The sequence below is a fragment of the Ictalurus furcatus genome, chromosome 17 (genome assembly GCF_023375685.1).
Source record: "Ictalurus furcatus strain D&B chromosome 17, Billie_1.0, whole genome shotgun sequence".
Taxonomy (NCBI): Eukaryota; Metazoa; Chordata; class Actinopteri; order Siluriformes; family Ictaluridae; genus Ictalurus; species Ictalurus furcatus.
Window position 1 is genome coordinate 12096435 of NC_071271.1, and position 26791 is coordinate 12123225.

The 26791-nt window shown below is 41.2% G+C and overlaps 1 protein-coding gene across 3 annotated transcripts; it reads right to left on the reverse strand.

Moving 5' to 3' along the window:
• Positions 1 to 350: 350 nt before the first annotated feature.
• Positions 351 to 22114, reverse strand: cluha (clustered mitochondria (cluA/CLU1) homolog a). 3 transcript variants are annotated; one of them, XM_053647515.1, is made up of 27 exons: positions 21642 to 22114; positions 16607 to 16800; positions 16346 to 16517; positions 16103 to 16246; positions 15885 to 16012; positions 14441 to 14595; positions 14157 to 14282; positions 12601 to 12748; positions 12410 to 12502; positions 12042 to 12322; positions 11153 to 11566; positions 9909 to 10240; positions 9138 to 9239; positions 8938 to 9038; positions 8527 to 8679; positions 8378 to 8440; positions 8018 to 8262; positions 7609 to 7693; positions 7365 to 7518; positions 6820 to 6959; positions 6657 to 6737; positions 6416 to 6541; positions 5847 to 5968; positions 5657 to 5750; positions 4863 to 4997; positions 4694 to 4767; positions 351 to 3337 (listed from the first exon to the last, which is right to left on the reverse strand). In XM_053647515.1, the coding sequence occupies exons 1-27, from the start codon at positions 21769 to 21771 to the stop codon at positions 3208 to 3210; spliced, it is 4122 nt and encodes a 1373-aa protein (XP_053503490.1). In that variant the 5' UTR covers positions 21772 to 22114; the 3' UTR covers positions 351 to 3207. The 3 variants fall into 3 exon arrangements, with proteins under 3 accessions (XP_053503490.1, XP_053503489.1, XP_053503491.1); XM_053647514.1 differs by having other exon boundaries at positions 9822 to 10240; XM_053647516.1 differs by having other exon boundaries at positions 9822 to 10240; positions 20664 to 21775.
• Between the last annotated feature and the right edge of the window lie 4677 nt (positions 22115 to 26791).

Sequence of the window (26791 nt, forward strand, 5' to 3'; positions counted from 1 at the left end):
ACTTGTAATTGGTTATGGATAAAGAAATAATCTATCCACCTATCTAACACACACACACACACACACACACACACTTGAGTAAAGCAATTGATTTTAAAATGGTAGAGTAAGGCAGGATTTTCAAGGAAACGACATTTCCAAAGATATGTTTGGTGCTTTTCGAATAACTGAGAATTTGTTCAGATTATACACAGCTCATATAAAATATACTAAGTCTAAACGGGTACATGATTAGCAGATTAATGAACCTTCGCATGAGATATCTGCAGATGCAAGAACTTTAGTAGAACTGTATGCAGGTTTAAAGGCTCAACGATTGTAGACTGTTAAACCTCACTGAAGCCACTCGATATTTGCTAGTTCCTTTATTTCTTTTAATACAAAAGCATACTCAGATCAAAAAAATAATTAGATAATTATTTATGGAACACAACAATCAGGTTTCACATCAAAAACGATAAAGAAAAAAAAACAAAAGGCAGACACAATGGTCTGGATGGATTTGACAGATTAATGATCCAAAACGAGGAAAACAGAGGTTCAGTTATGAGTGTGGGTTAGACAGCAGGTGACGGTGAGGTGAACTTAACAGACACTGTGTATTAAAGCAGCACTGTTGGCCTTTTCTGATTTTCTGCGAAATCACATAAAAAACATACAAGCAAATATCTGAAAGTGACATCAGGAACGGTGGGATTAAGAATGCTTAGATTTTGAAGAGTGTATTATGTTGACTGGTTTGTAGAACATTCTGAAAATGAGAGGAGTGTGGTGCAATTAATTGTTCACTAGGTTAGAAATCTGCAGATTTTGTTGTTTCTTTTTAATACTAGATTTTGTTTTGATATGGAAATTTTCACACATTCACTTTTGTGAATACAAAACACTCAGAATATCAAACCTGAAAAGACAGACAGTTCAAATTTAAAACTAAGTGTCTTTGTAAACTGCATCGTTATCCTCTTTGTCTAAATAAAAAAATAAGAACCCATAAGAACTAAATATGCAGGTGATATAAATTGTTTTCTATTGCACTAATGCTCATCAATGAAATGCAAAAAAAAAATTAATTTAACTAATAACACAGAATTATTATTATTATTATTATTATTATTATTATTTTGCATACATCCAATGACTACCAAATATTTTTACAAATGTTTCAGCTGTTGTGGAGGGATAAATATTCCAGATTAAATATTTAGATCTATGGGACTCTCATAAATTGTAATCACCAAGCCTAATGAACTTCTACTTGAAAGCAATTTGCAGTGCAGAGTTTAAATTAGTGATGATGCTTTGTGTTCCTTTATGAACTGCATTTATTATCAATTGCAAGTTGAGCGGCAAAGAGCCTTTGTTAGACTAGAATACACCTTAGTGGCTACTAAGAGTACTGCAGCCTGAGACAAGCCCAGCGTACAACGTGGCTCCTTCATAAGCACTGGTAGGCAAACAAAGGTTAAAGCAACAACATAAAGGAACACAGTGGGCTAAGATTTTTAACCCTCTGGAAGGTATAGAAAGACAGGACACATACCAGCCTGGTTCGATTACAAAGCACAAACTGGCACAAATACAGGGTGATTTGCTCGGTTTTTGTTCATAAACAATAAAACAACCAATTACTCCTTTCTGTTCTTAGAAAAAGCCAATTTTTTCATAAGGAGGAAAGAAAAAAAAACAAAAACACACACACACACACACACACACACACACAAGCAGTGTAGCAATCGGTTTTCCCTCCAAGTGCAGACTACAGCAGCACAGAGAGAGAGTTCCAGCATTCCTATTGCTTAAAACTTGTACATTTATCACAGCAACAAGTTTGGCATTTGGAAGGTAGATCTGCACAGCATTTATACAAGCAAGCACGGCGTTCGTCCTCTGTTTTTTTTTTTTTGGTACATTACACAAAAGCAGCCTCTCTCAATCCATTTCTGGTGCTAGTTCTGGAAAAGTGCGCTAAATACTGGTAAAGGAAAAGATATACAAGAATACAGGAAAGGGTCCTGTACTGCTGGAAATGAATGAAAATTGTCACAAAAAAGTGTTATGTCAGTGTCAAAGAAGTCCAATCTGTCAGATATACTATCGTAATGGTGATTTTCAACCTGTGCCAAATACTTCATGTTCAAGTTTTCACTAGTCATGCCATGTTTGTATGTAGAAAAATACGATTAGAATGATTTTGTCACAGCAGCAGTGGTAGCTGTAGAGGCATCTACTCATGACCTCTGTACTACAATAAGAAACAGACACACACACACACAGAGACAAAACTGAAAAGATAAAGATTCAAATGATAAAATTTAAGCTAGACCTTTTGAACCTGCATTTCGATTAACATAAATCAAGTCTGTCACGCCTCACATCATGACATACACATCTTCTGAATATATCTCTATAAAAACAGACAACGCTTAAATTAAATGGTTTGACCAAGGAAATAAAATGGCTTTAATTCCCCCCCACACACTTACTATTACAAAAAGAAAAGAGTAGCTTTTTACAGAACATCTGTGTTCAATCTGAAAAGCTTTAGATGAGAACAAATCTGTAACGTTGTGAAGACAGCAGCCACCAATTGGTATGTTAATGGTACAGGACATAACTGGACCATTGTTTGTACATGGTCTTTGAAAGCTAGCCCATAGTGTGTACATTCTGAAGCCTCCATCTCATTTCTTGTGCATCTTTCTGAATTTTGTTTCCACTCTCATCTAGGGGGCCTAGAAATCACCTGAGTTTTGCGGATAGTGGTGGGTGAAAGTAGTGGCATTGGGCTTCACTTCAATGAAGCTCACACTGAATTTAGAGCCTGTACGCCTAAACTCCTAAAAGAAGAGAAGGAGACGAGATCGTGGGGGCTTGGCACGACAGATAGTGGGATGTGAAAAAGGATGGAAGGATGGATGGACGGATAAGGCTCTAGCATACAATGTCATGGTCATTCTTGGTCACCAGCTTCAGACAAACTGGCAGGAAAACAGTAACAAGAAGAGAGCCTCAGTCTGGCCCCTCTGCCTGCCCGCATTAAACACTGGTTCCGTGCTTTACACTGTACCGCTTGCTGTACATTTCCCTGTCTGTTCCCTCCACTTTAAGCTCAAATATACTCATTTAAATTAGTTCTCAGTTCTACAGGTTCAAGCAGATGACTTTTGCATCATGTCCATCCCTGCTACAGGGTATACGCGTGTGGGATTAATCATCGACGGGAAGTTTGTCGTCCAGTGCCAGCTGACCATTCTCCTGATGTTCCTCACTCTTCCCAGAGTCTTGTAGCTGCTGCCGGCGCTGGACTTCTGCCTTCAGGGTCTCCAAGTCCTTTTGGCTGCAAGGCATCAGGTATTTGTTACAGTTACTCCTCGATTAAAGCTAGAGATATAAATCAGGCAAGATACTATTACTGCATTTTTACCAAAACACGTATTCAGGACACATTTCACACTTCATCACTTCTAGTGGAAGATGTATAGCACCTTTTGTTTTGCTTGCAAGTTTTGAAAATGAAAAAAAGAGTTAACCCTAAATACATACAACAGCATATGCAACAGCGCACGTCATCTTTATCAAGAAAACAAATGTCCTAATGTACAACAGTGTTAATGAAACATGGGGCGTGGCTCCATCAGCCCCCTAGCTCCCTAGGTCGTGAATCAATATATCGGGCACCATCGAGTTCGGGCACCAGTAACAACCCTGGGTCACTACACATTGGGACACTGATGACTCAATTTCAGGCGACACGACTACGTACTTGCGTTGAGAACCACTGGCAGGACCAATATCTTTCTGACATCATGTGTCAAAAATGAATTCATTCATTTTTTAAAAATTTTTTTACGCAAGTCGTTAAACTCAAACAAACCAGATACAGAACATCAAATAAATGTTAAAAATCGGTTAACAATAACAAGCTACTTAGATTTGTAGATCTTTTTTTGAGCTGAGAGTCTTCAGTGCACTGGAAGGATTCTGCGATTGAGACAGCCTTTAAAATGGCTGACTCCCTTATCAGTGCCCTGACTACTGAACAAGGGAGCTGATTAAGACGCAGCCATGGAGTAAAGGGTGAAGCTAAAGTCTGACCAGCTGTAATTATAACATGTTGACATCCGGAGTACACACGGTGCGTGTATCATTCTTCTGGTGATCTAGGAGTAACACTACCGTACAAACCCTTCGCTATGCTGCTACAGGCTGCACAATCACAACATCTCTGCACACAGTGGGATGTGAATGGCTCTATTTTTTTTCCATTTGTAAGCCTAAGTGAAGCATTAAATCCATAAAGATGGCATGTAAAAGAAGCACAGCGGAACACACAAACTCACGTTTTACACGCACTAAATCCAGCACAATCAGTGTAGGCTGAAATCAGTGTGGATTAAAATGAAGGTGTATTTATTGCATGTCTTACGTTAACTGCCATAAACATTTTGAAAGTGTTCACCCTTCAATTCGCTAATTGATCTATCCATAAGAATTTACAATGATCTTGCATTTGTTAATACATTTCCAATGCAGGGCAGGTGCAGCAACCGTTCTGTCTTTCAAACATTTGTGGAACACTTCATACTTAACACTGTAGCACATGATCTAACCAAGTTCAGGTTCATGCCTGGTACAGCCTGAAATACATTTAAAATATAAAGTGATTGATAATATCTAGTATTGTCTAACCTACCTGAGAGGAATAAAGATGATACCATTGATAATATTGAGCTGTTCCAGGACACTGGCCATGCTTGGAGCTGTGAACTGCACAGAAAACAAACAGAATCGAATATCAACTCACAGCCATCTACCGAAAACAATATAAGAATGTACGAATAATGAGGAAATGATTAACTTACTTTGAGAGGCATAATGCTGGCATTGGAGCCATTCTTGTAGATCTCATTCATGGTTCTCTGTAGGGCCACAGCCTGCTGGGTGAGGTACTTCAGGTACTCTGAACTCTCCTTGGTCTTTTCATGAGCTTCACCAACCTGTCAAGATGATATGTGCTACATTTTTCATTCTAGTTCACCAAATATGCTAACTAGATTAACTTTTTAGTGCTCTTGTGCACAGTTGGTCATACTGTGTAATATACTTAGAAAAGTATGTAGACATTGTGAACGATGCAAGGTTCTACTCTAGAGGCCAACCGATGGATTTTACCGATGCCGTTGACTAAATTGGGCGGTACCTGCTGATAACGGCTCAATTATCCAATTAATTCTTTTTTTAAAAAAGTGATTCGGAATGAAAACGTAACACTCAAAGTACAATATTGCTGAACTTTGTTACAAAAATGAACAGTACTGACTGTACCGTGAAAGTGTACTGTTTTATATATATATTAAAGACAAATATAAACAAATAAAAATATAGACGTCCAAAATGAATCAAAAAACACTTCAAATAACACTGCAAAATTTGTCAGCGACGGTTTTTATTTCACCTCTAGAGGCCGCTCTCGTACTGTATAATGACAGCAGACCCTTCTCAGCTGCTAACGAGACGGCCGCAACCGGGAAAAACTGTTTAATTGGTGTGGATTAATCGGTAAAACCTATCAATCGGTTGACCTCTATTCTACTCAAAGGTACATAATCAACACCCCTAACTCTGGCTGTGTGTGTGCGTGCACACAAGAATGTACCTGGTTCTTGTAAATGGTGTAGCCCTCCTTCTCATGCTGCAGAGCTGAACGGAATTCAGCCTTGCTCTCATACACCCGGGCCACAAGGTGGTGACTGCATAGAAATGCATGCACAGAGGAGATCAGAGAGGACCAAAAATCACATTCCAGTTTAGTGGAGTTTAATTCTGAAAACTAACAAACTTCATACCTGAGGGCGACTTTAAGGGATCGGGGTCCATGGTATTTGGAGTTGATGGCCAAGGCATTTTCTAGGAAGCGTAGCGAGAGGTCATACTCCATCACTCCGTGTAACACCAGACCAATATTGCTCTGTAAAAGAGAGAGAGAAAACGAACTGGGGCTTTAGTTCAGCATTATACACTGAACACTAGAAATTTAAACTCCTATGAAACCAGAAGAAACCCGGAGAACCCAGACGAAACCCACACAAACACACAGAGAACACAATGCCACCCCAGAATGAGTGAAAAACACACCATTTACATTACACGAGACGAAAGTTTGTTTAAAGGTTCAAACTGTCTAACATCTTAAAGAAACAATTATAAATTCTGTTACCTGAACATTCCAAGGTGACATTTTGTTTCTTAAATTTAGAATAAATGTGCTGAAGCATTTCTAATGACTTGTATAGAAAATAATGATCAATCTATTCTTTTTGTATATGAAGTGTGAAAATAAGTACTAATACTAAAACATTTGTCACGGTATTATCCACATAATGATAATAATATTAATGATCCCCTTATAACTCACATCTAACAGAGCCATCTCAGGATGGTCCTCTCCACACACTAACAGCATGAGATAGCGGGCACGGTACAGCAGCTTCAGTGCAGTGGACAGCTGGCCATTAGCAAAGCAGTACAGAGCCAAGTGCATCTATAGAAAATGCAAAGGTTAAAATGTCACTCAAATCTTAATTCATTAATAATGCCATGATGATTACTTTATCAGAAGTGTGCAAGTAGTTTGGATTTTTTGTCCAGACACTCACATATTCTTGAATGGTGTTAGGATGCTCAATACCCAGCACTCTCTCACTCATCAGAACAGCTTTCTGCTGGTTACTGAGGGCCTGTATAGGAAGATATTCAGTGTGAGGAGAAATTCAAAAGCGATGTGTGGAACAGAGTGATAAATACAGGTGTATAATGGACCTCAGGGTGATCTCCCATGATGTAATTGAGGCGAGCCAGGAGGCGCAGACAGGCACAAATCTCCACGTGCATGGCTCCATACACGTTGTTGAACAGGTTCAAGGCCTCGTTGATTAGCTCACATCCTTCCTTAAGGAAACCTAAAGACCACATGCGTTAGTGACATATCACGCAAACAAGATGTTCTGCATCTGTATTAGAGCTTTATGCACTTGAGATGCTGTGGATGGTCCCACACAGATACCCTAAATATTTAGGGATTTCCAATTTGTTGTTTACGTCTGGATTTCTGTAAAGCTGCTACTGTTAAAAACTTTATTTGTATAAAGTGAATATGAAAGGAGCACACTGTACAACACCCACATTGTGTACCATCCTTGGTCACAAAACCCTTCATGACTAGTCTAAAAAAGTAGAGTCCTTCAGAAGTAAACCTGCAGGATATTCCAGCCTTATATACTACACTATCAATAGATTTCCATAATCTCCTGCATTCAAAATCAAATTATCGTTCCGTTGTTGTTTTGAAGCTACAGATACATTACCTTGCTGGACTTTGGCTTGCCCGCTCTGGAAGAAATGAAAGGCATCGGAGGCTTTAGGGTTGACGTGCTTTACGACAGGGAAGATGTTCAGGATGTCCTCTTCGGTGAAAGCCGGCTTGTGGCGGCTGTCAAAGTTGTACTCCTTTATAAGGATCTGCAGAGACAACGCAAAGCAATGAGACTTGAGTGTCCATCTACCACATAGGGATGTTCACTAAAACGGGCAGATCAATAAAGGCATTACCTGGATGCCAGTTTTGATGGAGATTTCCCTCAGGAGGGTGATTTTGTGCAGGCCATATTTCTCTACGGCCTGGTCCACACTCTCGCTGCCAAAACACAGAGCGCTTTTCTTTTTAATTTTGCTTGGGTTACATGATATTTAACTGCAATCTGGATTATGCATGTTTTTTTATTTTTTATTTATCTCAACTGTCAATACATAATATCATGCATTTGATGAAAAATGATCACTATGAAACACTTTATGCCTTTTTTTCTTTCTTTCAGCAAATGTCACACTAATACATGCTATAGAAATCGACAAGATGCATAAGGAAACTGAATCAAAACCAAATTCAACTGTAAGGTAGAAAATGGTTCGCATTACTACTACAACAACATAGAAATAATCAAATGTAAAAGTTCCTCACCACTGTAGAGCGAAGTGGTAATAAGTGCGAGCCTCTGTGCCGATGTTCTTCCACAGTTCGCTGGGGGTCAGGCTGGCCCAGGCCGTGTTGTCTCCTCCTCCAGGCACTCTGTTTCGTCTCCTCTTGTTTTTCTTGCGCGAGACCAGCTCATCTGCGGGCAGATGGGCCACGGCGTCTGGGAAAGAGCTCAGGAAGCAGTTCAGGAAGTGGCTCACTGCAGCAGACAGGGCTGAAAGCTCGACACCCTACAATTTGCACACACACAAATAGGAACACTTGCATAAAAAACAAAGTGCATTAAAAAAAAATATATATATATATATATATATAGGTCATAGCTCATGAAAACTGAGAGCTCACCTGGAGGTAGGTCTTGAAGATATGTTTGGTGCATCTTGTGATCAGCTCAGTGATTGCTATTCTCTGTAATGAGGACAAATGGATCAAGTACAGCACCAACATAATGCCAAGAAGCAAAAGAGACTATATATGAGAATTAAGAGCCTTACATAGAAATGATCAAGCTGTGGTTTTGCAGGCATCTTGTCCACAAACTCCAGCACACTGCCAAGGTAGCGCATGTTGATACCACGCTGATGGAGGGCCTCGGTCAACGTGGCTCCATCCATCGGCAGAGCAGTGTGGTCTAAACAGTCTTTTATCTGTAGGAGAAGAAACACCGTGGTCAACAAGTTGAAAAACACATCAATAGTTTACATTCATTTCACCCCGGCTTTATCCTGGTCACATCTTCAGAGAAAATTGAGTATATTCAGGAAACACTGGACATAAGGGACAATTTAGAGTATGCAATCCACATATTGATGCGTTTTTGTACTTAAAGTACACCCTGTACACTGGAGCTGTGAGGCTGTGTCTCCCCGTATTTCACACTTTACCTCCATGTAAACATCACTCACCAAAGATGGGATCTGACAAGACACCAGGAAGGCTGCTGCATCTTTGAGAAGCTGCTTCTGCTTCTGGATGTCTTCAGCACTGTCTTCTGGGAAACGCACTCCTACAACATAAGAAGAGAAATCACCACAGCTGCTCATATCAATTAAAAAAAGAAAAAAGAAAAAAGGGATTCAGAAAAATATGTTCTTATCTTTCATACCTGGGGAGAAGATGTCTGGGTTGAAGCGAATGTCGAAGGAAGTGTTGCTGATGGAACCCACCGCTTTGCAGGCGTTCAGGACGACCTCTCGGCTTTTGGGGTCTGTTTCCAGTCCAGAGACAGTACGCAAAGTTATAAACAATTCACTAAAACTATAAACACACTGCAGTGCTATAATTATAATCAAACCCACACCAGTTAGACAATAAGACAGTGTGCAGAAGTACCAAGAGGATCAAATTGTGTATTAAATGGAGGATTAGCACACACTTGGCAGACGGATTAGTAGGAGTAAAAACTTTGTGGTCCCACCATCACTTATTTGCACCACAAGTCTTCACATATTTGATTTAATCATTAATTAAACCATGTTGGAAAGTCAGTGAGAGTGTGTGATTAGAAATTAAAGGAGAATTTCCATAAATGAGCCTTAAACAGGAACAGGAGCACACACACTAACAGAGATGCTGATTTAAAACAGAAAGTGTCAGCAAAGCTCGTAATGCACTTTAAAAAAAAAAGAAAGAAAAGAAAAAAAAACAATAGGAATTGCATCTGATAGTGCAGGAACAGACAAAGAAGACTAAAAGTAAGCATACGCAGCACAAAGAAAGATCCATGCATCTCTGTTAGGTGTGTGCTCCTGTTTCTCATTGCTCATGTTTAGCTGTTCGTATGACGTACCAATCCCAGATCCATCTTCTGCTGTTAAAGATTCAGCCAGTTCTTTAGCTTGAGCTAATCCTGGAATAGTTTCAAGGGCCTCCTTACCCTCCAGAGGACTGTCACAGCCTCCATTGTGGCTCTCTGCGGGTTCACCGGCACCCAATGAGATGGTACCATTAGCGTTTACTGCAGAGTTTTCTGTAGATGAGGCCTGTTGGTTCTCGGCTACCTCGGGTGTCTGCGTGGATTCGGAGGAAGTTGGCAAGGCAGGGGTTGGTGCTGCAGTTTCAGTGGCGTTCTCAGAGGCCTCTGGAGCCAACGCTAGCTTACTCTCAGCTTCAGCGGGCGCGTTCTCAGGCAAGGCTGCAGGCTTGCTGTCTTTATTTGCTTTGTGCTGCATCAGCTGGAGTGCCGCCATCTTCATGAAAAGGAGATACCTTCGGCCCACAGAAAATGAACACGGTTAAAGCTGTCGAATCACAGCGCTGCCTGCACTTTGTAAAGTAGTAATCTTTACAAAGCACAGAAAGTAAATCAGTAATCTTCTCAAACTGCACTTTTCCCCAAGCCAGGGACAGCTGGTTTAAACGGGATGAAGGTGAAGGTCCCTTTTTCTTTCAAAGGTAAAACGACAATCGCTAATGTTTCATTTATGGCACCCATATCAGATGGATGTTTGCTGTTAAATGTCTTAAGGTGGATTATTTCAGAGCTTTGAGAATAAGAACAATAAGAACAATGGAATGAAGACGCAATTATGGGGCTGATATCTTTCAGTTACAGTTAGAACTAACTTTCGGGGTTTTTTTGATTAAACAAGAGAGTAAATTTTCGGTATCTGTGTTTGGTAACAGGAGGAAACACAGCTTGAACCCCATAGACCGTTATAGACTTAAAAACAAAACAAAAAGAAATCACGAATGCAGTGTGTGCAGTGTGTATGTATCGCTCAAACCTAATAATTTCATTGTCGAGTTACTGACACATTAGCTTTTAGCTCTCCGATCTAATATCATACCTACTGGTCACTACTCTGGTCCACGAAGTTACTTAAATTAACAGATTTATACGAATAGTTGAGTAAAATTAATACGGTCAACAATTCCGACTAACGCGCCTTAACTTGTATAATATGTGGCAGCTTAATTATTTTTTTTTAAATTAGTAATAAGCTAAATTCAGAAAGGTTAGAAAATGCTTACACAAAGGAAAACAACATGTACCTGTTAAACCGTTATGATTTGCATAATAATACACTCAAACCAGTTTGCCTGCTTAACTATTGATGCGCAACATTAATACTCGTCTGTCAAACATTCCTTCAAAAAGCAGAGCCGGTCTGAGCATACCTGTGCTCTACGAAGGCCTCAATGAGTTCCTGGCGCAGACAGGCTAGACGGTGGCGATGCTGTCGAGGGAAGCCCTGCTTCTTGCTCTCTGGGTTTAGCTGCTCTCCTTCCACAGACAGGAAGTTGAGGTCAGGAGGAAAAGTGCGTAGCAGGTCTAGGATGTAGTGGCGTCCGTCGTTGCCAATGATCCCCTTGCACTCAACAGACGAGCAGAGCTCCACGGGCGTTTCCTTCTCGTTGAGAACGGCATGACGCTGTACCTTCAGAGGCCGGCTCGTCTTCTCAAGCAGCTCTAAGTACTTGGGGTGGGACACCACAGTCTTTCCAAAATCAATGGAGCCATAGATGACGCTCTGCTCTTGTTCGCGCTCCAGGATGCCAGGGATGATGGATTGGGCGGTGACACGGTAGCCCCTGCGGTTAAGCAAGCACCAATAATTAGTAATAGACAATGTTAAGACTGCTTTTCAGGTAAAATGCAACCCAGTAAGAGGGCTCAAAGTAAACATGTAATGTGAACCATAAAAATATCCATCCATATTCCATACACAGGGTTGCCTGGAGCCTATCCCAGGGAACACAAGGTGGGGGGATACCCTGGACAGGGGGCCAGCCCATCACAGGGTACAATCGCAAACACACCGATTCAGACACTATGGACAATTTAGAGATGCCAATCAGTATACAACGCATGTCTTTGGATCGGAGTACCTGGAGGAAACCCCTGAAGCACAGGGAGAACATGCAAACTACACGCACGCACGCACGCACACACGCACACACGCACGCACACACAGGATTCAAACTCCCAATCCCGGAGGTGCGAGGGTGTTAAAAATGTGTTAAGCACTACACCACTAATTATTATCAAATATTGGTGCAAATCTACCTGTAGTCCACAACCACGGTGCCCAACGTGTAAAGCCCCTCCACATCGACTGCCCCATACGCTCTCACTCCATTCAGATCATTGGTGGGGGCGGTGTGTGCTGCGGCATCTCCTCCCAGCTCTTTGTAGTGATCACGGACATCAAAGCCTAAGCTGAAGAAGATGTTGTTCCAGATGAACATCTGCATACGCGTCTCCTCACCGGGATTGATGGCCATCACGTTTCCGTCAATTACAGCCATGGCGCCACGCGTAGCTGCCGCAGCGAAGTCGCTATGAACCTGAAAGACGTTTGGGTATGAGACATAAACAGAAGCTACTCTGGGTTCTACCATAAACCTCATCTTTTTTTCCATTTGTACGCTTACCTTGAAAATGGCTCTCTCTCTCAGCAAACGCTCTGGCAGGTTCTTACGTGAGAGCTCTCTTGTTGTTTGCAGCTCTTCATTCCAGTCTCTAGTCTACAGAGAGGCAGAGGAGGTTTAATAAAAATGGCTACTCTCTAAAGGGTACTGACATCAAGTAATAATGCAAATGAACAAGAACCTGTATAGCCTACCTGGCCAGGTATGTGTTCCTCATATCCCAAACGGGAGGTGTAGGCATCCTCTGCCCTCACGCAGTCCATGGCATGATCAATCTGAGGAGCAGTCCAGTTGTACACCTGGAACGGTGTGGCTATTCTCTCAAACGGATGTCTTTGGACTCTGCAGCACAACCATTTCAAGATATTTCATTTGTTTACATCGAGGAAGGTGGACACTGATTGAGACGGGGTGAAAAGGATGTTAAATCAAAAAATAGTTTATCAATTAACAAATTATAAACTATATAGTATATGTGGTTGGAGGAACTCTTTCAAAAGATCTTCAGGTGTGTTTCCACTGGAGGATGCAGAGCCAATTTCAGTGCCTGAGCCATAAGAAACCCCCCCCCCCCCCCCCAGTCAGTTATTAAGCTTCACCTAATAACTGTCATCCATTCAGCCATCCATTTTCTGTACCGCTTATCTTACACAGGGTTTGGGTGGAGCCTGGAGCCTATTCCAGGGGACTCGAGGCACCAGGCGGGGGACATCCTGGACGGGGTGCCAGCCCATCCAAGGGGACAATCGCACACACACACACACACACACACACACACACACACACACACACACACACACCCATTCACACTCTACGGACAATTTGGAAATGCCAATCAGCCTACAACGCATATCCTTAGACTGGTGGAGGAAACTGGAGTACCCAGAGAAAATCCCCAAGGCACAGGGAGAACAAGCAAGGAATCGAACCCCGAAGGTGCAAGGCCCAGTGACTGTCCCTCTTACATAAAACTGTATTTAGCCAACAATTGATTACTTATTTTACCTTTTATAATCAGAAGCAGCACAGCACCACCAGCAAAGCAGACTTTTTCCACTGTGCTTTTATTTTTACATATATTGTATGTCAAACATGTCACAGGAGAATACTGTTTATTTACATTTACATTTATGGCATTTGGCAGACGCACTTATCCAGAGCGACTTACATCCATCTCATTCATTCATACAATTGAGGAGTTGAGGGATAAGGGCCTTACTCAAGGGCACAGCAGTGGCAGTTGGAATTTGAACTCACAACGTTCCGATCAGTAATTCTGATCAGTAATCAGGGCGACTGTGGCTCAGGTGGTAGAGCGGGTTGTTCACTAATCGTAGGGTTGGTGGTTCGATTCCCGGCCCACGTGACTCCACATGCCAAAGTGTCCTTGGGCAAAACACTGAACCCCAAATTGCTCCCGATGGCAAGTTAGCGCCTTGCATGGCAGCTCTGCTACCTTTGGTGTGGGAGTGTGTGTGAATGGGTGAATGAGAGACAGTGTAAAGTGCTTTGGATAAAAGCACTATATAAGTGCAGACCATTTACCATTTAATCCTTAACCACTGAGCTACCACTGCAAGTGGCTTGCTGCAAAAACAGGCATGTGTGAAACTGCTTTCCTGCACTGCAGGAAAACACAAACTCGTTCAGGAAAAATGTAGTTTGAATTCAGAGTAGTTTAGGAACGTTTAAATTCCTTCAGGGTTCTTGAAACTGGGTGGAAACATGCTTAATTAAACGAATCCCTCACCTTTTCTTCTGCAGGGCAGTGAAGTTCTTCTTAAAGGCTAGGCTGATCTGACTCAGCAGTTCCACCAGAGAGTGGCTCAGAAAGCTGGGGTTGGCAGGCTTAGGGTTGAAATTGTAGGTGGTGGACCTAAGCAAGCAACGTTATAATTATACGCCATATCAAACAGCCATAGGTGGTGTAAATAAATATAGAAGAAGGGTAGGATAAAATATTACATAAACAATGCAGAAAAAGACACACTGAGAGAAGGATGACGCTAATTATATAACTGTAATTGTATTCACTGGTTGAGGTAGAATCCGCGTGTGGAGGCAGTAATGCTGACGTGCCGCTCTTCTACGGTCACAATGTACAGGTACATGAGGTCTCCGTGCATCTTCCTGTTGCCGGGCGGAGGGTTCCAGCCACTCATCGTAAGGACCTTGAGGCACTGAAGCGGCTGTAGATAGAGTATAGTACAAACAAACAGGAATGTTCATGTCAGACAATAACAGGAAATGTTACTGGCCAATACATCAATATGATCTCAATAATGAAATATTTTTCATCACAGTACACTTTTATGAGAGTATCATGCTTATTTTGCTTCTTGGCCCTACTTTCACACTAGGAAGTGACAAGTCGTTCATTTTGCTTGTAGTTTGTCACTTGTGGTTTGTCACTTGTGGTTGTGAAGCGACCGCCGCTGTTGTTGCTTGAAGGTTTGCGCAGTCCTATTTTTCCCGATAAGCAACGAACTATACATTATATAGCCAAAAGTTGGTGGGTCTTCCTGTTGCCGCAAAGTTAGAAGCACACAAATGCATAGAATGCCTTCATATGATGTATAATTAAAATTTCCCTTCACTGGAATTAAGAGGCACAAACCTGTTCCAACATGGCAGTGCTCCTGTGCACAAAGCGAGATCCATAAAGATATGGTTTGCCAAGGTTGGAGTGGAAGAACTCGAGTGGCCTGCACAAAGCGCTACTTCAACCCCAGTGAACACCTTTGGGATGAACTGGAACACCGACTGCACCGGACATCAGTGCCTGACCTCACTAATGCTATTGTGGCTGAATGAGCACAAATCCCCACAGCCACACTCCAAAATCTAGTGTAAAAGCCTTCCCAGAAGAGTGGAGGTGATTATAACAGCAAAACAGTGATTTAATCTGGAATAGGATGTTCAACAAGTCCAGAGTGTGATGGTCAGGTCAAACTTTTGGCCATATAATGAATGTAGCTTCTAAAGCTAACTAAACATAAATGCAGTAATCAGTGTGAATATCGTGTGATTACCACATATGTTTTAGCTTCATACTTGCTTCACGGGCAATTTAGCAAATTTTAGCATCGGACTACATGTACATTATGTACTCGGGGCCCAACAACCTCTGCTGCTTCTTTCCAACGTCCTTCCTTATTTTTCTTCACAACGTCTATACATATTTAATGAGAAGCCGAATATGACATGGAAGAAATACAGGCTTTCGTATTATCCTATTTCCAACTACAGGTTGGGGTTAAAGGGGAGAGCTGAAGAAAAGTTGGACCACATGCCCACAGGATGGGTCCAAGAAATTGTTCAAGGCAATTGTTTGGATTTGTCCTTTATGGCGTCATAACCAAATTCGGACAGAACTGACGTTGCTTGTCACTGAAATTGTGGCTCTGTGTCGTGCACGTACGTAGAAAATGTACGGTCAGCTTGTCGTTTGCTACTGTGAAAGCAGGATGATGCTTACCTTCCAATCTTTGTTCTGTGGCTGGAGGGGGACTAGGGGGCGTTCTTTGCTGCCGGGAAGGATGTGCTCAGGAGGAGTACAGTCAATCTGTTCAAGCTCGCTGCCCTTCTTTTTACGTTTGCCACTATCTGTAGGAGTAAGAACGTAATGGGCACCAAATCAAAGCAGATCAGGCTGCAGCTGTTTCTATTGGCAAGTGAATGAACTGTTACACACACCTCCAAGATCTCCATCCGTGAAAACACCGAGGAAGGACAGAGAGTTGCAGTCTACTCCGTTGTAAGCGTCAGAGGGATCCAGACTCTTTAACAGGTCTCTTATATGACGCACATGAATGCGAGCTTCACGCACTGTGTAAGGCTCTGAAGAGTGAAAGTAAAGGACAGATACATAAGAACCTCTAGAAAGAGAGAAAAAAAACAATAATTTGAGTAAAAACAGCTCTGCTCTATAAAACATACCTTCCACTACTTTGAGCAGGGATCCCTCTTGAAGACCCTCGATGGACTTTAGCTCGGCAAAGTTGTCCAGCACGTTGCCGTCAAGCTGCAGTGAAAAACATGTGCGATGGCAGGTGTCTTCACGATCCATAAGCACCTGATGGATCTCCTGTACCATTTCCTGCGGGGACACCTGAATAGGAAAGAGGGAGTATTTTTTAAAAGAAAGAAACTCCTCTTCTCATTTCTCTATACTCAAAAGCAGGACAAGAGCTGACGTACCTGCAGGTCAAAGGGCTCGATGCCTGGTGCCTGAATCTTCACAGTGAAGCCAGTGTCCTGAATGACGATCACTTCCTGTTCATTGGAATCGTCACCGGCATCAGGGTCAGAGCTGCCGTCCTGCTTGGACTCTGTCTCCTCGTTCTGGTCATGTCCTCCATCGCCATTCATTACTGCTGTAGCTGCACTGTGCGCTGTGGAGAAAAGCAGCGGTCAGGTTATGACAGAAATAAAACAAATCACATTTGGGCCAATCGTATAGAACGATCATGTTTAGATTCAACAAGGATCTATAGGAAGTATACTGCTGAAGAAAAACAGGTCTTGATTACTAAAAATTTTGCAAAAGTATCGCAAAAGTTATTTAGTGTCACAAAAAACCATGTGTTTACTTCATGTTGAATTACAGTCATTATGAGGTGATGGACTCACTTGCTGTGACCATGTTCTCAGACTCAGAAAATAGTTTTTATGGAAATGTACTCAGCACCTTGATGTCATTCACTGGTATGTAGCCAGTATGCAAAAGCTACACTATACTATTAATTAGAGGTTGACCGATTGATCGGTTTTGCCAATTAATCTGCAAAAATCCACACACATAATTTCCCCCCTTGCTTCCGTCACGTTACCGGCTGAGAAACGTCAGCTGTCATTATACGGTACAAGAGCGGCCTCTAGAGGCGAAATGAAAACTATCACTGACAAATTTTGTCATGCTATTTGAACTGTTTTAGATTCATTATGGATATCTCCATTTTTATTTGGAGCGTTACTTTTGGGTTCAGTTTGGATGTACATCTTTGATTTACTTTAATATTTAAAAGTTAGCTAATATATATTAATATTTATACATTTATTTTGTTTAAACTTTTCACAGTACAGTCAGTGATTTTTATGTTTGTAATAAAGTTCAGCAATATTTTACTCAGTGTTACATTTTCGTTAAAACCATCGGTTGATTAATAGGTTATCGGCAGGTACCGCCCAACTTAGTTAGCGGTAAAATCCATTATCGGTTGACCTCTACTATTAATTATGTAGTCAACACTAGAAAATGATAGAGAATGTTCGAAGACGCATGTAAAGTTAAATACTGAGGTTATGAGAATGACTTACCTGAATACAGCCAACAACATGGGAGATATCACTAACTTGATTTTTAAGAAAGTAGGCTGGATATCAGTTCAACAAGTAATGTCTGTTAAAATCTGGAGCCTTATGAGACTGGACTAGCTAAACCCAATAAGTAAAGAAATAACTCAATTAAACTACCCTGTGTGTGTAACCCAGCAGTTGGGATAAAAGAACAACCCAATGTTACATTGCCGCACTCTCCACCAAATGAGAGCTTTTGAGGAATTCAAGTCAAGTGAGGAGCTTGGAATTAACGTAATCCCAACATGACCACCTCACTAGTAAGCGTGTGATCTCTACATCCTGCTCTAAGCCAGTCAGTTACCAAAAAAAACCCCAACATAAAATCACACATCAGTTGCAGTGTCACACACTTTATTTTGTCCACAGTTCAGCCCCTACAGAGCTCAACAAGGCTGTTTGAAGAGATTTCTTTAAAACCAGCAGCAGCTGCTCATCTTGAGAATGTGAATATTCCAGCCAAACTCCACAGCTGACTACATCCATGCCAGTACTGGAATACCTCACTCCATTCCCAGCGCTCCAAATCTGTTTGAATTCATCTCACCCAGAACCTGCATGTTCATCGTACACAGACTAGACTGCTGCTTCAAAGCTGGAAGATAAATCACACTTTATTAAACTCAATGCTACACCACAGCTGCTTTTTCTAGAACATAGCCAGGGCCAGAGAAGGCCCACTGTTTGTTTTCAGACAAATGCAATGTGTCCTTGACTCCCTTCAAGGTAACCAGGTGTCAGGGCTCTAGCAACAAACATTAGGCATCTCCTTAGACACAGGGTGTAAATCAAACAAATATCGCTGGATAAAGAAAAGGTCACACACACACACACACACACACACACACACACACACACAGAACACTCATTTAAGTGTCTGTATTTAGCTTTTATAAAAATAAAAATCACACATCAATCTGTCACTTTAGCACTTAAACTTAAATGAACAGTTTGTTTTCAGAGCTCTCTCCTACCAGTGAGGTAAAAATGCAATTACAATAAAATATTGACAAGCTCTCCCCGCTTTTAAACTACACACAACTCATTAGACGCCATCTAAGCAGCTCTGCAGATGATGGGGCAGAGCTAATTTCGAGCCAGAAAAAAACAAACAGAAGCCTGAAATGAAGAAACTATCACTACTGATTTCAACATTACAAACTTCAAGCCAAACAGCATAAAACTGTCAAAATCTTCCAAGAAGACCAATTACAAAATACTAAATACATTTCCTTTCGGACAAAAGCTAGTATCACTAAATTACTTTGAGGTTTTTACAAAGCCTCCAACAATACCAGTAGCCCAATCCTACAAATTGAAAAAGAGGCCCATTTGGCTTTAAAAACAGAGCAAAGTGTGCATGGGGTAAGTTCACCTCCATATTGCACAACTCTAAAGGCAATCCCTGTGGCCTTCTGTCCCCTCCCAGTGGTCTGAGTGAAGTCCATCTGCCCCGCACCCTCTTCCCGCCTGACCAGTAACACTTAGTTTCACATTAGTATGAAAATACAACCAGAAGGAACAGACAATGAGAGGTTTAAAAAAATAAGAATAATTAAAAAAAAAAAAAAAAAAAAAAAAAAAAAAAGCATTTCCTGGTGTGCAGATGTGATCCTCAGCATTTGTGTACACAATCCATCTCTTTTGGACAAATAATTGAAATTCTCTTCACATCAGGTTCTCAAAATCACTGCTGAGGAGAATCTTAAGTAGACTATTCAGTGTGATCATGACACAAGCAGGTCAGTCATTGTTGGTCAATCATTCAAAGACTGACCACAGTGCATTGTCCCTGGGTGCCTTATTCACTTTCATATTCTCTCAAGTCAAAAAGAGAGAAGACTTTGACAGTGTAACACAATGTAAAACAAATTTAAAATAAATAAATAAATAAATAAAAATAATAAAACAAAGGCCGTAAACCTAGAGTGGCAGAACAAAAGAAACATTTCTTTTTCTTAATGCAACTCTCTGCTCCAGAATTTCTCCAAAAGTTCATTCTCACTCAATACAACGTCATGTCAACTTCTAGAGTTTGGCAAGAAATCTTTAACCCCATCAGAACCCTACTGCCATAAAACTCTGGCCACAATGTCAGAGTTACGCTCTGGACAAAAGCCTCCTGAACACAAGTCAGTTTAAAAGAGTAGAAAAACGTTCAGACTCGTCTCCCAACAGTCCACCTGTAATCTAACAACAGCATAAAACCGGATGGCCAGGTATCAAAATAACAGCATTTTGTCTGCGAGTGGATCAGCCAGATTCCACAAGGATGAAAGCGTGCTTAAGAAGAAGCCATGGCATGGAAGAAGAGTTGTGTTTACCCTGGAGTCTGGAGTCAGACAGACCCCCTGCTGACTGTCTTAATCTCCTGTCAAAACAGCAAACTCCCTCACACACACACACACACACACACACACACACACACACACACACACTGCCTTCTGACTGTAACAAGCAAATGCAATAGCACAGGTGTAGATTGATCCATCCTGCAAAACTCTGGCACTAGTAAAAGGTCAGAATGTGAGCTGCAGTGAAAGCTCAAAGCTGCAATAAGTTCAAAGAGATAATACTGTTCTTTATCTGCAACCTTTACATTAACTACGCTGATGTAATCACCTGATCAAGTCCTGAGCCTGAAACAGAGAGCTCACATCTCACTGATTAACTCCATCCGAGCTATAAAGCCAGCAGAGCTACTCCAAGGTCCTTGGGAAATGACACTGAACACGTTTGCTAGCCAACTCAGTGCGCGCTAAGTTATACAACTTGCCCGGCTATTCGCCTAAAATGAAGGCGGAACTAAAATGAATGCGTGACTCGCGATGTTAAAGTTTTTAAAAACCTGCCTGCATTAACCTTGGTAAAGTAATCGATGAAAGAAACAACCACTTACCGATAGGATCGCTCTATACTGAACAGGTAGTAATAACCTTCTATCGGCATACAAGCACCGCGACTTTCCATGTGCAGCAACTTCCGCTTCCCGGTCAGGGCACATGCGGCTAGAATTACAGGGAAAGGAGACGAGGGGGGGAGGAAGTCTGCATAGTAAACCCGACGTGCCTGACCGACTAACTACGCTGAAGTTGTGTCAGTAATACGTTACTTGATATCAAAATACTATTAAACTGTTTAGAGCTCAGTGAATAGTCAGTCCAGAGTTAAGCGTCAGTACAAACACCCCTATTTATGTGTCTCGAGTTGGTCCGTTCCAATGAAGGTGACCTTCAGTTCATTCGCCGCTGCATGCTGCTGGGAGAGAACATGTGCGGCCAGGCTTCATACCTCTCCACTGAAATATCACTAGCTCCTGCTGTTATTAGCTTCGCACAGGTTTATTCGGAGATGCGAGTGTATTTCGAGTATAAATGAAGCAGATGAAGACATTAGGCTTAACCGAGAGAAGTCTAACGCTAGTAATGATGCGATTGGAGAGCTGCTAGCTTCCTGAATCCGCAGTGATCAGTGATCTGCCACAAACCGGCTCTTCACCTCGCACAGACACACTTAGCTTAACACTGAGAAAGGACATCTGTCATTGTAACATGATGAGACTGACATTTATTTTCACAAACACACACTGTCTGAAATCATTCCTGTCAATCCACGTCACACGTCCTTTTAATCACTGTTTGACTGTTACAGTTAGCCAGCTAGCCTTGCTAAGGTGACTGAAGAGAGCACACATGTAACTTGTGCTTTGAGGGATTCACATGTCTGATCTGTCTCGATTCCAACATGATAACACGAGCAGCAGATTTCACAAGATTTTCTGCAACCTGATTACTTAGCTACATGTCTGACAACAGCTGAATCTAGCCAGCTTTTCTCCCTCCACCAGGAGGAGAAACAGGCTCTGGGGCTTACATACCGCATGGACAGCCCTCCTTCAGGTTCTTCAGGTTCGGTGTGTCTCCTTCCTGAGCGAGCTCCACTGAAGCGCAGGTCGACACTGATGATGATGATGATGATGCTGGGCTCTCATCCGTTTTGCTCACCATGATGTAATTTCCACTAACAAGAGGCTTTCAGACCGAGCAACAGAAATCCGTTGCTTGTATTTATTAAAAAAAAAAAAATTATAGGACGTCAAATGTGTAGAGTTGAATGGCGTTGTCCGGTCAGCGAGGTGAGCTAGCTACATGCAGACACAACAACAGCACAAAAAACAAGTTCACATCAGAAGGAAGAAGGACAGATCTCCGGACACAAGCCGCCCCACGTGCTTTCTCCTCCCCTTGACCTCTGTGCCTTTGTGTTTGTCCCACCTCTTTCACAGCGCGGCTACGGAAAGCGCAGCGGGACAATATACTACACTACCCTGCACTACACTACACACACCAGTGCTCCACTACTAGAGATGTAGCGGTATGAACATTTCATATCACGATTATCGTGACAAAACTATCACGGTTGTCAGTATTATCACGGTATTTTTCAGATTTTTGTGAAAATGTACAAAAATGACTGATACACAAAATAATTTAAACAGGTTTTATATTTGAAAATCAACAGACAATAAAAATAATTCATTGTATAATAACATTCACATTAAAGTGCACCTGTTATGGTTTTTCAAATATTACCTTTCATGTAGTGTGTTACAGAGCTGTTTGTGAATGTAAAAAGTCTGCAAAGTTTCAAAAATCAAAGCGCAGGACAAACTGAGTTATTGACTCCCAAAAGAAGGAACTGATTCTGAACAGCTGAAACGAGTCGTAAGTGATTCCAGACTTTACTTCCTGTACTCACCTACGTAGGTTTGAAACAAAAAGCCCCGCCTCAGATCTTCAGCCGCTGCTCGCGAACAGATGGAGCTGAAACTCGTTATGGTAGTTGGTGTTTCCTTTTGAAACACGCTGACAGCGGTAGACCAATCACAACAGACTGGGACATCTGACCAATCAGAGCAGAGTATGCTCCCTGAAAGGAGGAGTTTAGATTCAATCCTTTAGAACAGATAATTGAACAAGTCTGTGACACTGGGGAAAAAAGGTAATGCTACAATTTAAATTATGAGCACATTAAAGTGTGTTTTGACCTTGGATGCATGTAAATCTATTGTATTAGACCTTTAAAACGAAAATAGGCACATTTCAAAACCATAATAGGTGTGCTTTAAAGTTGGCACCATGTAGCCATGAGAGGTAAAAGTTTCCCCAGTGTAGGTTTTAATGAACACAACCCTAATTGTCATGCTGGGTGTGTGGGGACAGCATTTACTGCGAGTTTTACAAATCACGATAATCGCACACGGTTTTAATGATAATTAAATGTGACACGGTAATACTATCAGTCTGGGAATTTTATCGTTAAACCGGTAACCGTTTCATCCCTATCCACAACCATCAACTTGGTCTGCCTTCACTATAAATGTAGGCTCTACTAGCTTAGCAAAGTTATCAAAATTCTTTTGTTAGCTTTCATATATTTGAATTATATATAAATGACATAATAAATAAAACAGATTTTTTTTACATAGTGTTGTCTAACACATTTGCATGTGTTTTCTTTGATTTGAACAGGAGGAATTAATGTTGAGAAAATGTACCAAATAAAATCACTGCTATTCTGCACAATTATACATTTGGGCTGCGTCAGAAATCGCGTACTGTGACAGTACATACTGATCAGGATGTTTGTGTAGTATGAATACAATCCCTGACATACTTCATGTTGGTATTATCATGTGACCGTCGACATCATCATAAACATAAAAATCTTAAAGGGACCAACACATTAAAACAACAGCATTAACGGCAAAACACACATCAGGAAAGTTAATTGAATTAGTAGTTTAATGTGGGCATCGTTAACAAGCAGAGGTAAATCCATTGCCGTTAGCTTGGCTGTAGTGATGTGTCACTTTAATGACTTCATTTTTGATTGCGCATGCGCTGCAACCTCCCCATAGGTTCTGTACTGGAAACAGAAATGATTAGTTCACCTCTCGAGTCTTCGGGTTCGAGCTGTCCGTTCATCACGTCACAGCCTCATTACATTCAGCCTATGGGGCGGTTACAGGATGAAAAAATGACTCAAACCTGAAGACTCGAGAGGTGAACTAAACATTTCTAATTCAAACATTAGAATGGGAATAAGATGTGATCTCAGTGACTTTGACCGTGGCATGGTTGTTGGTGCCAGATGGGCTGGTTTGAGTATTTCAGAAACTGCTGATCTCCTGGGATTTTCAGTTTATAGACTGGTCAGTGAGTGGCTGTATTTTGGGTTTAAACACCTTGTTGATGAGAGAGGTGAGTGGAGAATGGCCAAACATGTTTGAGTTGACAGGAAGGCTATGGTAACTCAAATAATCAAATAATCTTTACAACTATGCTTAACAGAAAAGCATCTCAGAATGCACGACGTACCAATCATAAAGTGGATTTACTACAAGAGCAGAAGACCACATTGGATTCTACTCCTGTCAGCCAAGAACAGCCATCTGAGGTGACACCGGGCATAGGCTCATCGAAACTGGGCAGTTGAAGATTGGATTTGAACGCCAAGCAAAGTTTTTCCAATGTTCAGCTATTCAGGTTCGGTAAATCCGTGCCCACTGTAGCCTCAGACTCCTCTTCTTGGCTGACAGTGCAAGCCGATGTGGTCTTATGCTGTTGTAGCCCATTCGTGGCTGTGTTTTTTTGTTTTGTTTTTCACACTATTCTGTGAAAACTCAAGCATTTGATGTGAGTGAAAATCCTAGGAGATCAGTTGTTTCTGAAATATTTAAACCAGTCTAAATAAATTACATTATAAGCTATGTGTACCTCATTAGTTAAGCACAGCCTTAATTTAACTGGACAGATCAAGAAATTTAAAACAATGCATCATAAGCAGTGTGATTCTAAGATGCACTGTTTATCTCACTAAAAATTACATCACTTGCTTGCATGAAGCTGCCAGTTCAGGGTAGAAAAAAGTTCTTTTAATTACTCTGGGACAAAAATGAATTTTTCCGCACATTCTATTTGTAAATACAGGTTTGGCAGAAAACGATTTGATTCATTTCAGCAAGGAATTTTATTGTTCATCATGCAATGAAGCCCATTCCAGTAGGTTTACAAGGAATAAAAACATCTTTTGTATTATTGCTAAGGAACTTTGCCAAATTCTTGCATTATACCTCCATTACACAATGCACACGAAGGTCAGAATGGATTGGAGTTTTTGGTAATCTCAGTTGTGCCTGTCCCACTTGAGTCTTTAAACATAATTTAACTATAAAAGACTAGATTACTTTATTTATCAGTCCTCATGTATCGAATAAAAGCCTGATGACACAGTGCCTAAAAACCGTCACTATTTCACAGAGAAGCCTCGAAAGACAATAAAGGATACAACCTTTTTAATATTGTGGCAGAGAATACAGTGTATTATTGCAAGATTTTGGTGCACAAGGTCTCATTTCATATAGAGACTAAACAGTTAAAAGGTTTGAAGCAAACAAAATTTGGATATAAATTCAGCACTAAGCCGCCACTGCATAATAACAAAAACTCTACATATTGTGTAACAGTCAAACAGTTTTATCACTCTGAGTAGGGAAGACAGTTTCTCAGTCTAAAATGTTAACCTCTTAGAGGTAATGAAACCCCTAAACTATCAATATCGATTAAATACAAAATAAAGCATTAGGAAAATTGTTTAAATGGGTGAAATGGTGTATGTTAAACAGATGATTATATACTGTATGTACTGAATGGCATTTCACGACCAACCCTGGAAGTCTAATCACAGTAATAACAGTGATAAAGCAATAAATGTATAAAACAAAATGTATTGTGGTATGCATTATACAAAATGTCACTGAAGTAAACCTTACAACTACAATCCTAACAGTCGGCATTATGATAACATACAGCAGTGTGCAAAAGCCTTAAGCCCAATTCGGAATATTTTTACATGTAATAATGACTGGAGTATCTCTGGGATGCCAACATGTCAGTAATTTTCCCACGCCTGGAAAGATTATGCTATAAAAAGGACCTCTTAAAATAACCCCAGGTAAAATAAACACTGTCCAAATTGACATGCTGGTAAAGAACATCATTGACATCATTTTGGAAAAGATATTCTCCACTTTTTGTTTAGTATGGAGACACTACAGTAAGCGCTATTTTCTATTGTGTCCCAGAAAAACAAACCAAAAACAAAGCATTGGCTGAGTTTACAACACAAATCAATAAATGTATAGATGACATTTAAAAGGACTTGTCAGAGAAATGACACTTCCAAGGGTAGTAGGTAATTATGTTCCTAGCACAGATACTGCCTACAGACACATTATGATTACAGGGTTGCGGGGAACCTGGAGCCTATCCCAGGGAACTCGGGTATGAGGCAGGGGACACCCTGGACGGGGGGCCAGCCCATCACAGGGCACAATCACATGCACACACTACGGACAATTTGGAAATGCCAATCAGCCTACACTGCATGTCTTTGGACTGGGGGAGGAAACCGGAGTACCTGGAGGAAACCTCCAGAGCACGGGGAGAACATGCAAACTCCGACCACACAGGGCGGAGGCAGGATTTGAACCCCCGACCCTGGAGGTGCGATGCAAACGTGCTAACCACTAAACCACCATGTCCCCCACGTTATGGTCATGTGACCTACTAATGATCAAGCGCAGCAACAAACCCCAAAGCATGCGATTATAAAAAGGTCAAAACAATCTGTCTGCATTAATATGAGTAGTATGCAAATGTTTCTACAGATATACTCCACCAATATTATGTGACAGACATATATCCAGAAATCTATAACCCCTCTGAAAAGTACTTTAGGGATATGTAAATAAATGAAGCACAAAGTAAAGTGAAGATGGTTTCAAAAATAATGAGAACATTAACATTTCTAAACACTATAAAGAGCAGTAAACAGTAAGAATCATATTCAACGCAACGTTTGGTGTGAACACAATTTCACTTTAAATTTGCATCAACTCTCAGGTACACTGTTGTGCAGCTGTATCAGGAAATCAGCTGCAGGATGTTCCAAGTGCCTCGGAGA

What these genes read in the sequence shown, in the direction of transcription:
- cluha (XM_053647514.1), bottom strand. Translation starts at nt 21,771, where the DNA reads ATGGTGAGCAAAACGGATGAGAGCCCAGCATCATCATCATCATCATCA. An exon ending in GAAGGAGGGCTGTCCATGCG is followed by an intron (nt 16,801 to 21,641) that starts GTATGTAAGCCC and finishes TTTTCTCCACAG; the next exon opens with CGCACAGTGCAGCTACAGCA. An exon ending in CCATCAAAACTGGCATCCAG is followed by an intron (nt 7,519 to 7,608) that starts GTAATGCCTTTA and finishes TTGTCTCTGCAG; the next exon opens with ATCCTTATAAAGGAGTACAA.